Below are 14,119 nucleotides of genomic sequence, written 5' to 3'. Positions count from 1 at the left end.
CTGCTGTCCCCTGTCCCCTGTCCCCTGTCCCATCCGTACCTGTTCGGAACCATCCGTCGGGCGTGAAGGCCTCCGCCGTTTCCTTGGGTCTGTTCCAGTACTCGCGGAACACCGAGGGGCCCTTCACCAGCAGCTCCCCCTCCTGTCCCTCCTGGCCCGGGGTCACCTAGGACAGGCACACAGTGAGTGCATCCCCCTGTCCCCCTGTCCCCCAGCGTGCAGGGTGACATGCAGGACCCACACCACGGCCTCTTCCAGCCCTTGCCAAGCTCCACCACGCCCTGCCCACCTGCAGGACCTCTCTGCTCAGGTGGAAGGGCTCATGCAGGTGCTTTTGATATCCCAAAGCACTGGAAATAAGCACCTGTGTTATATGAGAGTAAGAATTGCCATCCTGGAACTTCCAGCTGCTGGGAGAGAGGTCAGACATGCAGGAAATACTCCTGGGAATGGGATGGTCCTTTCTGAGCCCTTCCAGGGATCCAGGGGCAGCCACAGCTTCTCTGGGCAACCTGTGCCAGGGCCTCCCCACCCTCACCGCCAGGAATTCCTTCCCAATATCCCACCTAAACCCATTCTCTGTCAGTTGAAATCCACAAGCAAGGTGTGCAAAGCCACTGCTGGGATGGAAGGGTGCTGTGGGATGTGCCTGGACACGCTACTCCATGGAGAATAGCTCAGTAACAGGAATTCCAAGCCACTTTCCCAGCCACTTCGTACTTGAGCTGCTGCAATGGCCAGGATCCATCTGGGACCCCAAAAACCAGCAGTGCCAGAAACAGGGCCACGAGGGAAAGCTGTAATAGCAGTGCTGGAGCGCCAGGCAGTCCCAGGGCAGGGCAGGCTCTCTGCAGCTTCTGATGGAAACAAAGCTTCCCTAATGGGAAACGCTTAGGAAACTGCTTCTAAGGCATCATTTTAAAGTATTTCCTTCCTGATGTCCTGTCCTGGAGGATGGGGTGACAAGGGGATCTCTGCACACACAGCCCAGGCTTCCAGAGCCCTGGCTGGGGATCAATTCCCTGCCTGGAAGATGCTGCAGGAAAGAAAAGTCATTAATGCCAATGAGGAATTTTGCTGAGCGATGGCAAGGTGGGGATGGTGCTGGGTGAGCTCTCCCCACAGATGTGAAAGAAGGAGCTGAAGTCCAGACTATCCATGAGAGAAACCTGAGGTCTGGAGGGCCTGGAGCAAAACTCCACACCTGCAGCAGCAAAGGGCACAAAGGATCCAAAAAAGAGCACAAAGAGGCACAAAAAAGGCACAATGGGCACAAAGGGCACAAGAAGCACAAAGCCTCCATGGACAAGAGTGGCAGGGACATGGTGGGTGACACAGAGGGACCAGCAAGGCTGGTTTCAGGGCTCTTACAGGCTGTGTGGCATTTTAGGGTGCAGCTCTTTCTTCTCACTCCTTTTCCTGCTGTTCCAGCTGTGGCATCACAAAACAAGCAGCTTCCCTGAGCAGTGTTTGGTGTTCAGGCTCCTTCCCACTCCCCAGAAGGGCTGGGGAGGGGATGGCAGAGCTAAGAACCTGCAAACAGTTCCCTGAACTTCACCTACACACCCTGCCAGGCTCTGCCTTCTTCTTGTCAGCGCTGAACACAAGTAGAGCTGTAAATCTGTCTGCTACAAACCCCCTCCAGCCCCATCCTGCCCAGCATTCCACGGTGCCAGGTACCTGCACAGCCCCACAGGGATCTCAGGGATCACAGGGATCAATCCTGCCCTGATTTACCTGCACAGTGCCATGTCTGGTGTGAATCAAGCCTTGAACCCGCTCCAAATTTCTTGTCATATCAACTCAAACTTTGGCAGCGGCTCAACCCACATCTTATCTCGAGCAGAGCCCCTTGGCAGCAGGCACCTCCCTGTTGTGTAATTTAATGATGTTATGGCTGGCTTGCAAACAGTAAAACAGAGAGGCCGTGACGTTATCTTAATAGGATTTTGCTTGCAGCACTCGGAGTGTCACCGGCACTGCTCCCCAGCGTGGCACAGGGGCACACACCGCCCCGGCGCCCGCTCCCCGACAGCAGCAATTAAAATTCAAGGTTCATGGCATTTATCTCCTCCAACCCCTCGTGTCTGATCCCTCTGCAGTCCCAGGTACGCCAGGCTGGCTGGCTCTGGGAGCAGGGATGGCAGCACACAGCTGGGCTGGTTGTTTCCTTTCTCGCTCCAATCCTGGTGGCTCCTGTTGTTCCCGCACGGCTCGATGGCACGAGCAGCTGCTGGAGGCATCACATTGCTGAGTGCACGGATCTCCCCCTCTCCCAGTGCCATATTTTAATGCATTCCAGCAAGTTTAACACCCAGGCACAGCGTGGCCCTGAAGGTTGTTTGAGAGCTCCCTGCTCTAAACCCAGTCGAGCTGGACCAGCCGGCTCACGAGATAAGATTCCATTTTCCATGCATGGAAATAAAAGGTTGTAATAAATCCTTTGAAGGCCTAAATCTGGGTGATTAGAAAATGCATATTTCCCCCTTCCCCGTTCCCATTTTACCTCTTTATTAGGAGGGTGCTTTGTAAAGAGCTGGGAATCCCTGGCTGGCACTGGGCCTGGGATTTGTTCAAAGTGGCCGTTTGTTTTCTGCGGTCTCTGCCCCGCGCTCCGCCGGGAGCTGCAGCACGGAGCTTCTAATGGACTCTAATGGAATTAGGGAAGGCTCAGAGCTGCGTGTCCTTCTCTGGGAAGCAGGGAAGGCACGGTGGATTCCTAAGCAGAAACATGTGGGACACACAGAGGGGAAGCTGGAAAGTGAGGTTTGAGGAGGTGAGAGCGTGTTCTTGGGCTGGGGACTGGGAGGAAGACAGATTTTAGGAGAAAACCCAAATACCGTCAGCCTGCAAACAGGTTTTAGAGAGATCCACTTAAACTCTACCAGATGCCTCTTTCCCCTTCATCCCCCAGATACTCACAGAGCCATGGAAGTGTCTGGGTTGAAAGTTTATCCAGTCCCACCATGGGCAGGGACGCCTTCCACCAGCCCAGGTTGCTCCAAGCCCCGTCTGGCCTGGCCTTGGACATTTCCAGGGATCCAGGGACAGCCACAGCTTCTCTGGGCAGCCTGTGCTGTTTCACCACCCTCACAGAGAAGGATTTCTCCCTGATATCCCATCTAAGCCTATCTCTTTTCAGTTTAAAGCCATTCCCTGTGTCCTGTCCCTCCATCCCTTGTCCCCAGTCCCTCTCCAGCTCTCCTGGAGCCCCTTTAGGCCCTGGAAGGGGCTCTGGGCTCTCCCTGGAGCCTTCTCCTGCACAGGGACCTGAAGCTGGTTTTGCTGAACTTCTTTCCTGGGGGAGCACCAAAGGCTGTGGATCAGAGCATCATGTCTCAGCAGGGACCTCAAAAGGGACCTTGTAACTCCACGAGGCAAAAGCATTTTGACTTGTGGGGAGGAAAGAAATGCTTCTGCAGCCCTGCCTCCTCCCTGCTGTGCTGCTCGGCTTGGAAGTGCTTGGCATTTTTCCCCACCTTGTAAATAAATGATTACTGTGATCAAAATAATTAAGCAACTGAGCCCTTAAGTGACTAATAGAAGACAATAATTTATGCATGTGAGGTTTATGGAAGTGACGGAGCCCTTTCAACTCTTCTGCCAGAGAAGTCACTTTTTCCTGGTGTTTGTTGGGCTTTTTTGACATACCAGAGCACAGGAAATGATACAACCAAGCCTGAAGGACTGATCCAGCTCTGTCCTGCACCCCAAGTCAGGCTCCCCACTCTGCTGGACCTTAACTGCCACCAGCACCTCCAGACACCTCCCTGTCCCCTCAATCACCCCTTCAAGGCTTTGGTGGCCCAGAGCCTTGTCCCAGAATCCCAGGATCACTGAGGCTGGAAAAGAGCTTCAGGATCATTAAGTCCAAGCTGTGCCCAGTCCTCACCTTGTCCCCAGCCCAGAGCTCTGAGTGCCACCTCAGGAATTCCTGGGACACCTCCAGGGATGGGCACTGCAACCCTCCCTGGGCAGTTCCAATCCCTGACCCCCTTTCCATGGGGAAATTCCTGCTGCTGCTCACCCTGAGCCTGCCCTGGCCCAGCCTGAGGCCGTTCCCTCTCCTCCTGTCCCTGTTCCCTGGAGCAGAGCCCGACCCCCCCGGCTGTCCCCTCCTGGCAGGAGCTGTGCAGAACCAGGAGGGCCCCCCTGAGCCTCCTTTGCTCCAGGCTGAACTCAGCATCCAACAGCTCAGCCCCCACTGACCTGGAGAGAGCAGGGCAGCTCCAGGCTTGGCCCAGACTCTGCTTTTCCAGACCACACCACAGCCAGGCCTGGTGTGGGAGGTGAGGACATGCTCACCTGCCTGCTGAAGGAAGCTGGAGATAATAACCTGCTTGGCAGTGCCTTTAACCACCATCTCCCAGGGCCACACTGGAAGGGATGTCCTAGGGCCGGGAGGTGTGGTAGAGCATTACCAAATTCCCAGGCAATGTGAACTTTCCTGCGCATTCCTAATTAAAAATTCCCTGCTAAGTTGCCTGGTTTTGTAAAGGCGTTATCGTTCCTTGGAGCTCCGTGTCCTGCAGCATCCACACAAGCCTGGCAGGAGGCAATTTAGACACAGAACAATTTTCCTCCTGCTGGAAAAAGGCAGATTTCTGCTCCTCAGGGACACAGCACGGAGAGAGTAAGGAAAAAATAAAACCCCAACCTAAAAACCCCAAGCTCAGGCTGTAATCTGCGAGGCCACATTTCACATCTGTTTTTGCAATGTTAACTTTTATAAAAGGGCTGGGAATAACACAATCCATTTACTTTTCATTTTGGAGAGTTATAAATTTAAAAGCAAGGCTGGTGCACAGTGGAGCTGGAACACTGAAACTTATTTTCAAACAACCCAACCCTCTACTTACAGCAAATGTTGCTCCACTGAAAACAAAAGTGATTGTCTATATTTTTAGGCAATACTGATTTTTTTAGGTTACCAGCCTGATCAGCTCCAGATGATCCCAAAAGCACGACAGAAAACAAGCCAAGTTTGGGAAAGGTCAGCCCTCCCTGCAGTTGTTCCATGGACACAGAACTTCTTGATCTATATTAACACCATAAATTAAATGTGTAACACTGTTGCAGAGATGCCAACAGCTCTCCAGGCTGCTGTTCTCATCCCTGTCCTTTGCAGGCTCCCTGGGATAACAAACGAGGTGAGATGTCAGCACATCTTCCCACTCCCCCTGCTCTCCCCCTTGGGGGAAGGCTCCTGATGTGCCCTCAGCTGATTCTGGGCAGGCAGAGGACCAGGCAAGGACTCCATTAGTGGCCCACCCTTGGTTTGGTTTCCTTCAGCCTCCCCCAAAAGTGCAGTTTGGGAGGCTGTGATGAGCTGTGACTGCACACACACTGCCCCACAACCTCTAATTGCTGCCCCTGCTGAGCCACCCCCTGCTCCCCTGGCTGCAAGAACCCTGGGACAGAGACAGCTCCTCTTCCTTCAGCCTCTGCTTCAGCACCTCCCCACCACGCCCAGGGCTCCTCCACAAACACCCCAAATCTTCCCTCAGCTACAAAGGGCAATATTCTATTCCTTGCCCATGAACCAGTTGAGCTTCATCCTTCCAACCCAAACCAGGCTGGGATGCAATGGAAGAACAAAACAACAACAAAGAGATTCACAGAGGTCCTGGGGGTGCTGTGACAAAGGTGAGCTCAAAGGAAACTCTTGTGGAAGGAGGGTTCTTCTTGACAGATGGATTCAACCTCCATGTGCAAGGAAATATTCTCCTGGAATCAAGGCTGTCCCTGTGATGAGAAGAGTTTTCAGCTGAGAAACAAGGGGACATGATGCTACTGCAACCTCTGCCTCCACTTTTACTACCAGGAAGAAATAAAACAGAGCTATGGCCACAAATTAAAAAAAAAAAAAAAACAAAACCAGAGGGCAGACAGAAAGAAGGAAGGAGATATAAATACATCTGAGAATGGAATCAATGCCTGAGTTGAGTAAGGAACAGCATGTGATCAATGAGAAGCAGCTAAAATGTTTATACAGGAACAAAAGCAGCCTGGGCAACAAAGTGGAGACTCTTGAATTACTTGGTCAGGACACAAAACAGGATCCTGAGGAGATGAGAGAAATATGGCAAAAAAAAAAAAAAAAAAAGATAATTGGAACACACACAAGTGCAGTGTCCAGCACTGAGAGGGCTTTGGAAGGAGGTTTTGGAAGAAGCTGAGGCAAATGGAAAATGGGAATAAATACAGAGTGTTTTTATCAAAGGTGGATTGTGCCAGAAATCCTGAGGGTTAGGGTTGCAGAGAGAAGAAAAACTGCAGATGTAATCCAGACTGCCTTCAACAACACATTCCCCACACTGCCTGATGGAAGAGGTCATGGAGCTGAGGGAAAGCTCCTCATGGGAGATGGAAAGGGGATGCTGGAGGTGAAGTTCACCATCAAGGTACCAAAACATGAGGATGGGATGGAGCAGGGACAAGAAAACCAGTGAAAAACTGGAGGAGAGCTGTTCTGGAAGTGCAGGAGCACTGAGGACAAGGAATGAACTGGTCTAGGCTGAGGTCTGAATGGGACAGGAAAGGAACAATCCAAATGTTGCCTCAATTGTTCCTCTGGGACAGGACCCCCCAGGGCAGGTGATCACATCCTGTCCATACCTGGCCATTGTCAGGAATGCCAGGCACGGGGCAGGGGGGGCATGTGCCCATATCTGGCCTCTGGAGAAGAGCCAGCTACAGCCTCACCAACTGTTCTGGGGTACCTGGATGGGTGAGGAGAATCCCACAGGGATGCCCGTGCCAAGTAGCCAGAGCCACGCCAGCCACGGGCAGCAGCCACTGGGGTGCCCCGTCCTCCAAGACAACCCTGGCAGCTCAGTGGGCACCACCCCACGGGTTCTGAAGAGATCTGGGACGAACACGAGCGAGGTGGAGCCGCTCCTGGTCCCCTCCACAGGACAGCAACAGCCGAGAGCTGCAGTCACAACCACGGGTGACAGAGCCAGCTGCCCCCAGCCCCGCCGAGGCGCTGGCAACCAGCAGCAAGCTGTGAGCAGATGGCACAGACACGGGGGGCACGGGGAGGAGGGGACAGAGATGCTGGTGGCTTTCAGGAGGGACAGCCACAGCCGAGCCGGTTCCCGTCCAGGACGACAGCTTGCATATGGATAAACGAGATAATTACAACCTTTGGAAGGGGGGGAAGCCCGTGGTGGCACAGCGTCCTCCTGCTGCCAGCTCCTGCAAGCCATCCGTCCCCACGCTCCCTCCGCAGCCTCGGCACGAGGAAATTGCTCGCCATAAAAGCCCTGGCTACAGCCCTGCCTCGGCTACAGCTGTGAAGCCATTTAGCTATTGATAGCCCCCCATTGTCAGCACTAGGGTTGGGCTTCGGCGAGAGAGAGCAATTTGGGAAAGATGAAAAAGAAAAAAAAAAAAAAAAAAGAGAAATCCAACAAAAATGACAGCCCAAAAAAAAACCCAACAAACAAACAAGTAAAGGAGGAGAGAGACAATACCCGACAGCTTGCAGGGTTTCCAGGCCTCTGCCAGCTGGGAAGCTGAGTGTATGAAATATGCATTGCACTGAACAAAGCAAACTGAAGCGTTCAGAGCTGGAGAGCTGTAACCCTTTCCTGGGCGCCAGAGCCACGGGGAGAGCTGCCAAAAATTCAGGGGAAACCACGCCAGGGGAAGAAGCAGCCGGGCTGTGGGTAAGGATTACTGAGCCTGAAGGGTCACACGGGCTCAGCAGGAGGCAGCCGAAGGAAGGTGGGAAGCTGAGGAACTGCTCGGGATGCCAGTGGCTCCAGGAGCAGGATGTGGGATGACTCAGGGCAGGCAAAGCTGTGCTGACACCCACTTCCACACCTCTGCTCCCCAGTGACGCTGGCTGGAGGAGAAGCCCTTCTCCCAGAGCAGCATCTCTCCAGCGCAGGCAGGAGGTGGGGACACAGTCAGGGCTGTGACTCTGATGGCACTGTCACCTCCTGCCCTTGCTGGCCTGTCACAGGTGTCCCCAGGTGTCAGAACCCAGGACATCCCTGTGGCTGCCCTGGCTGGCTCCAGACCCTGGCAGGGGGCTCAGAGACCTTGGCACGAAGTCAAAACCACCTGTGGCTTCGATTTTAGCCCCTGGAAACAACTGCCAACTTTGTGTGAGGAATTACAAGCCACAAGGGTTTGAGTAGTGTGATAGTTAAGTTAACACAGGGGGGAAAAGTAGAATTTTGGGGTCTTTTAGAATGGGGTTCATGGGGACAAGATGGAGGGATTTGGGCATGTCCTGACTTTCTTCTCCTTCTTGCCCTCCATGCCTTGCTGTGCTGGTGACACTTTTCTGTTGGTTTAAGGTACAGACACACTGTCCAACATCAATGACAGACATTGGCACGTTATTGTAACCACGGCACACGGAGTTTTGGGTATAAAATGTGAACACTGCCCTGAGGGCAGACAGAATGCCATGGCCGAGCTGCTGGACAGAGCTCAGCAGGGCAGAGAGAGAATGTTCTAGATAAGAGAAAATAACATTGAGAAGCCGATCCTACACATTCTGACTTCTTCTTTGGCCGCGCAGGCTGGGAAACGAGGGCTTTTTCACTCTCGGGGTCACCTCAACACCCGGACCCCCAGACCCAGGCTGCTGCACACCGCGGCTGGAACAGGCGGAGCAGCGATGGATGTGTCAGGCTGGAGCACCTCGCGTGGGTGTGGGCAGCCTGAGCCAGCCCACGCAGCCCCCGAGAGCAGCACAGGGTGCACAACACCCAGAGGGAGCAGCACAGCGCTGGCTGAAAACCCGAGCAGATGGGATGGACGGGGCACAGGGCTGCTGAGAGGAGAATGAAGGACTGAAGGAAAGGAATCCAGCGCTCCAATCAAGGGACGGGAGAAAATGCAGGGAAGAACAGAGATCCAGCAAACTTTCAGCTAAGTAGATTATTGATCTTCAGGGCGTGCCAGGAGCCAGCTTTGCCAATTGCAGCGGTCCCCTGCCGCAAGCTCAGGCAGTTCCCGGATGGCAGAGCAGGAACACTCCTGAACTCCCTGCTCCTGCCACCCACAGGCTGCCGCCTCCTCCTCCTCCTCCTCCTCCTCCGCCGCCGCTCCTGTTTGCATCGCACATGTCCAAAGGGCGCCGGCATGAGAGGAAAGGGAGCGACGCCCCAGCCTAACGGGAGAGACGTGTTAGTGGGGAAGGAACAGGTCGGAGAACGCCGGCTGTGGTGGGGCAGGAGGCAGGAACCCAGCCCAACGCGGGCGCGGAAGGCGCTGACCCCGCGAGGCTCCGCACACAACTCCCTTGGCAAAGACAGCGCTCTCTGCTCGCTCTCGGGAGGGCTCTGCAGGCACAGCCGAGCTGTGAACGCCTCGCAGATTGCCCTGACAATGCCTCAGCCCCGGCACAGAGATCACCTGCTCGAAGAGCCCGGGGAGGAGAGATGGCGCAGAGCCCAACTCCTGCCGGGGTGCTCAGCGTCCCCCTGCATCAGCCCCATGGTGCTTGGATTATGGAATCATGGAATATCCTGAGCTGGGAGGCACCCACAAGGATCATCAATCCAGCCCCCAGCCCTGCACAGACCCCCCAACAAACCCACCCTGAGCATCCCTGGCAGCACTATCCAGACTCTCCTGGAGCTCTGGCAGCCTCGGGGCCGTGCCCATTCCCTGGGGAGCCTGGGCAGTGCCAGCACCCTCTGGGGGAAAAACCTTTTCCTAATATCCAACCTAAACCTCCCTGACACAGCTTCAGCCATACCCTAGGTCCTGTCCCCAGGGGACACCAGAGGGAAGAGATCAGTACCTGCCCCTCTGCTGCCCCTCAGGAGGATGCTGAAGACCCCTGAGGCCTCCCCTCAGTCTCCTCCAGCCCTCAGCCACTATAAGGCTCAGAGCCCTCCTGGGAGGGAGGCAAGGAAGGATTTGTTATCCTTCTCACAGGAGGCAAGGAAAGAGCCACGGGGTTATCTGGTGGCACAGGCAGGGTGACACCAACCAGCTCTTCCCACCCCTGGGCCTTGTTCAAATCCCTCCGCCCTGGAGGAGCTGATTTGAACAAAGCTGGGCCTTTCTGGGACTGCTGGAGCGTGATGAGCACTCGGACTGTCAGATCCGCCTCGTTTTAAATAAATTCCACTGACGTTGTCTCTCCCGACATGAATTATTAACCAAGCATGATGCACACAGTGCCAGCAGCAACGTCTGGGGCAGGCACTGAGCAGGTGAGGCTCTGCCTGGGACCGCAGGTGTGAGGCACAGGAATTCCAGCATCCCTGGGAGCAGAGGTGTTGTCACCATGGCTGCCACCTGGTCACGCCAGGCAAAGTCACACTCCGTGCCCAGGGCATATAAAACCCAAATTCCTGGCATCTCCATGCATCCATGTGTGCCAGCACATGCTGGGAGCGGGGACTGTTTTTCCCACCTTGTGACAGTCCCAGGGACAGAGGCAGCTGGCTCTGCTCTGCTCCTGGAAATGTTGTGGCTGTCCTGGAGGTACCCAGCCAGCCACTCTCTCCTAGGGTGGCCTGAGCAGATGGGACCACTGCTCTCCCCTCAGCCTGAAGAAACTCCCAGTTCAGCTGGGACAAGAGGAATGGTGGGTGAGATGTGAGATGGGGACAGCTTTTCAGAGAGGGACCAACCCATGAGCCAATGCCCAGAGGCAAATTACCACCTCCCCACACCCTCCCCGGCTGATGACTTGAGAATTCAGCAGAACATTCTAAAGGTCCCCAAGGGAGAGCCTGACGGAAAGTGAACCATCAGCAAGGGGCAGGGAGCCAAGGCCAGCGCTGGTGGGAGCTCCTGGAAGAACTGTGAGCTGTGGGTGTGGACCACACTGGGGGCTGCAGGGTGCACGTGAGAAATCACCAGGATAAAGGGCAATTCCTCTGCCCCCAAAATAAACCCAAGCAGCCTGAAGCCAGAGGAAAGAGGAGAGTTATGTGAATCCCAGCTCTGTGAAGGCCTGAGGAGGTGGTGGGCTTCCAGCACCAGACACAGATCTGGGCTCCCCTTCTCTGGTCACTAAGTGCAATGAGAAGGAAGGGGAAAGAGTACTGAGCAGAAAAAAATAACATTCCATATTTTTTCCTTTCATAATTCAGTAGAACAACATCCACATTTCATCCTGGAAGGAGCTGCACTTTGGGGATTCTCGTGTCTGAGATCTAATTTGTAAAGCGCCCAGGGATCCCTGAGGGGAAAAAAGCATTATAGGATCATTATTAAAAGGGACACGTTATATTTCATGTCTCAGTTCCACACAAGTGGGAAAAAAAAGGCCAAGAGCAAACTCTGGGATCAGAGGACAAACCTGTGAAATCTAACACGCATCCAGGGAGTGAAAAAAACAGAACATGGGGAGTCTCCTGCTTTGCCTGCTGCTCGGCCACACCACGGCAGTGACACAGAGTAAAGAGAAGCAAAGAGGTTTTTTTTTCATAAAAGCCACAATCCGTGGTCCCTCTCAGCTGTTCCCTGGGCTGGTTTACAAGCCTGGGGTGGATCCAGCTCTTACAGCATCAGAACACAAAACACAACCTGAGCACAGCCCACCCACGGGGCTGTCTGTGCTCCTGCTGGCTCCTCCACCTGCCACCAGATAATTCAGACAAAAAAAGCTTTTCTTGAGCCTCTTGGCAGTGCTTGCACCAGCAGCGTCTCTGCCACAGCCCTTTCAAACCCTCAGCATGTAGGTGGCTGGATGAGAAGCCATTTCCCAGGGGAGTGAGCAAAGGAACCTATTTCAGGTTGAATCTCACGCCTGCCTGTGTCCCACCCACGCGGTGTCACTGCTGGGGTCACTTCTGTCACACACAGCATCTATCTGCTCAGCCGAGCCCAGACATCGCCAGGGATGGATCTGCCAGAGCAGCACAACACCCACAGGGAGGGTGTGGAGGGGAGGGGGCAGGAATGCAGACCCTGCTCAGCCACTTCTGTGGCAAGAGACAGCCTGGACCTTGGGCTGGGGCTGCTGCTGCAGCAGGGAACACTCAGCACCCCAGCACTGGGGTGGATTATGCTTCCCAGTCCCAGATGCCTGAGCTCTGGCACACCAGAACTGTGCAGGTATCCTGTGGAGCTCAGCATGGAGCTTGACTTCCATGGAAACCTGATGGGTTTTCTCCCAGTGCTGTTTCCAAATGAGTGCAACCCCCAAGGCCACCAAGCCTGCCCTTCCAATCACAGAATCATGGAATGGCTTGGGTTGGGAGGGACCTTAAAGCTCATCTCGTTCCATGGGCAGGGACCTTCCACTAGACCTGGTCTTCAGAGTGACATAGAATAGGTTTATATTTTGGTTTATATTTGGGTTTATATTGGGAAGGAATATTTCCCTGTGAGGGTGCTGAGCACAGGTGCCCAGAGCAGCTGTGGCTGCCCCTGGATTCCTGGGAGTGTCCCAGGCCAGGCTGGACATTGGGGCTTGGAACAACCTGGGACAGTGGGAGGTGTCCCTGCCATGGCAGGGGGTGGCACTGGATCTGGATGGGCTTTAAGGTCCCTTCCAACCCAAACCATTCCAGGATTGTATGGACAGCACCTGTCCAGTCCATAAAGCACCACAGCTACAGGAACCCCCAAACAAAGTACAACAAACTCCATCACTGAATTCCGGGAACAGGAGCAGCACATGCCTCACTCCTGGGGCTTTCAGAGGGCTGGGAAGGAGAGAGCTTTCCCCGAGTGAAGAGCTTTTCAGAGTGAAGCAGAGGGGAAGGTGGCAGTACCTGTGTGCTGTTTTCATCCCCCTGGGCGTGGATGGTGTAGGACCGAGCCCCGTCCCTCAAGGTCTCGCTGGCGATGCGCACGGCCACGCCGGGCAGCGGGGTGCCCACGGAGCCTGCGGAGGAGAGCAGCATGGAAACGGGGCACAGCCTCCAGGAAAGCACACAATCAGGGGTGCAAAAGAGCGGCTGCTCGTCTAGCAATGGCATCTGCAGGCTGTGCTGGCACTAAAGGACTTCCTAGCGAGGGTGTCCCTCCAGGAAGGCGTCGATCTCACCGTGTGTCTGCGTGGAAACGTCAGGAGCAGGCAGTGCTGGGAACGCCTCTGAACACAAACGTGTCTCCAGCCCTGAACAGACTCTCTTGGCCACTCTTTGATGACATCTGCACCTCTTCAGAGCTCAGGAATTAAGCTGTTTCTTTTTTTTTTTTTTTTTTAAGAAAGGCACCACAAACTCTACACAAAGCTGTGGAAAGAGAGAGCACAGCGATTACTCTGCTCCTCTACAGCCTGCACCTGACAGGGGAGGCAAAGGCTTAACAGCTGAGACTTGCCAGGGATTATCTCAGTTTTAGGAGACATCAATTCACTGGATAGAAAACATCACAGGAGAAAAGCAGGGATCAAAACCACCCCGTTCTTCCACAGGTTTCAATTTCAAAGCCAAGGAGCTGACAAAGTGTCACAACAACCACTACTGAGCTCCAAGCTGCCCCTGGGACCCCAAGCTTCCCAACCTGCAGCTTTCCCACCCCCTGGTTCAGGGCCTGTTCTTCCTGGGGAGCACCTGAGAGCTCAGCAGAGAGGGCAGCTCTGTTCCTGTGACCCGTGGGATGGGCAGAGATCTCAGCAGGTCTGGCTCAGCCTCTTGATGGCACGAGATGGCTCCTGTGACAGAATGGGGCCTGTGACCTTCATCCCCTGTGAGCAGGGAGAGGGACAGCACCTCACAGCATCCTGTGGCTCAGCACGAGTGGGCAGGACTGAGTTTCAGTTGGAGAAGGACTTTTCACAAGGGCCTGGAGTACCAGGACAAAGGGGAATGGCTTCCCACTGCCAGAGGAAAGGGTTAGATGGGATATCAGGGAGAAATCCTTCCCTGTGAGGGTGCTGAGGCCCTGGCACAGGTTCCCAGAGCAGCTGTGGCTGCCCCTGGATCACTGGTAGTGCCCAAGGCCAGGCTGGACAGGCCTTGGAGCAGCCTGGGATAGTGCAAGGTGTCCCTCAGGGGGGGTGGAACAAGATGAGCTGAAGGATCCCTTCCAAACCAAACCATTCTGTGATTCTATAAATTGGTAACTGTGCTCTTTATTTTAAAGGATGACCAATTTTTTCCCCTCCAGTTGATGCTTTCCAGGTCTGCCAGGATCACCTTGACACTGGGAATTCCCTAGAGCAGGGAGTGCAGGACCTGGA

The 14,119-nt window shown here is 54.5% G+C and overlaps 1 protein-coding gene across 1 annotated transcript in view; it reads right to left on the bottom strand.

Annotated features, from left to right (window-relative positions):
• The window catches only part of ACSF3 (acyl-CoA synthetase family member 3), a 53,573-nt gene that overhangs the window by 19,891 nt on the left and 19,563 nt on the right, over nucleotides 1-14,119 (bottom strand). The window contains exons 6-7 of the mRNA XM_053952432.1: nucleotides 12,705-12,817; nucleotides 40-166 (exon numbers count right to left, since the gene is read on the bottom strand). Coding sequence (XP_053808407.1) covers nucleotides 40-166; nucleotides 12,705-12,817 — 240 coding nt within the window. The remainder of the gene's footprint in view (nucleotides 1-39; nucleotides 167-12,704; nucleotides 12,818-14,119) is intronic.

Source organism: Vidua chalybeata, chromosome 11 (assembly GCF_026979565.1).
Source record: "Vidua chalybeata isolate OUT-0048 chromosome 11, bVidCha1 merged haplotype, whole genome shotgun sequence".
Taxonomy (NCBI): Eukaryota; Metazoa; Chordata; class Aves; order Passeriformes; family Viduidae; genus Vidua; species Vidua chalybeata.
Note: the sequence above shows the minus strand (reverse complement) of the source record. Positions and strands in the feature narration are given on the sequence as shown.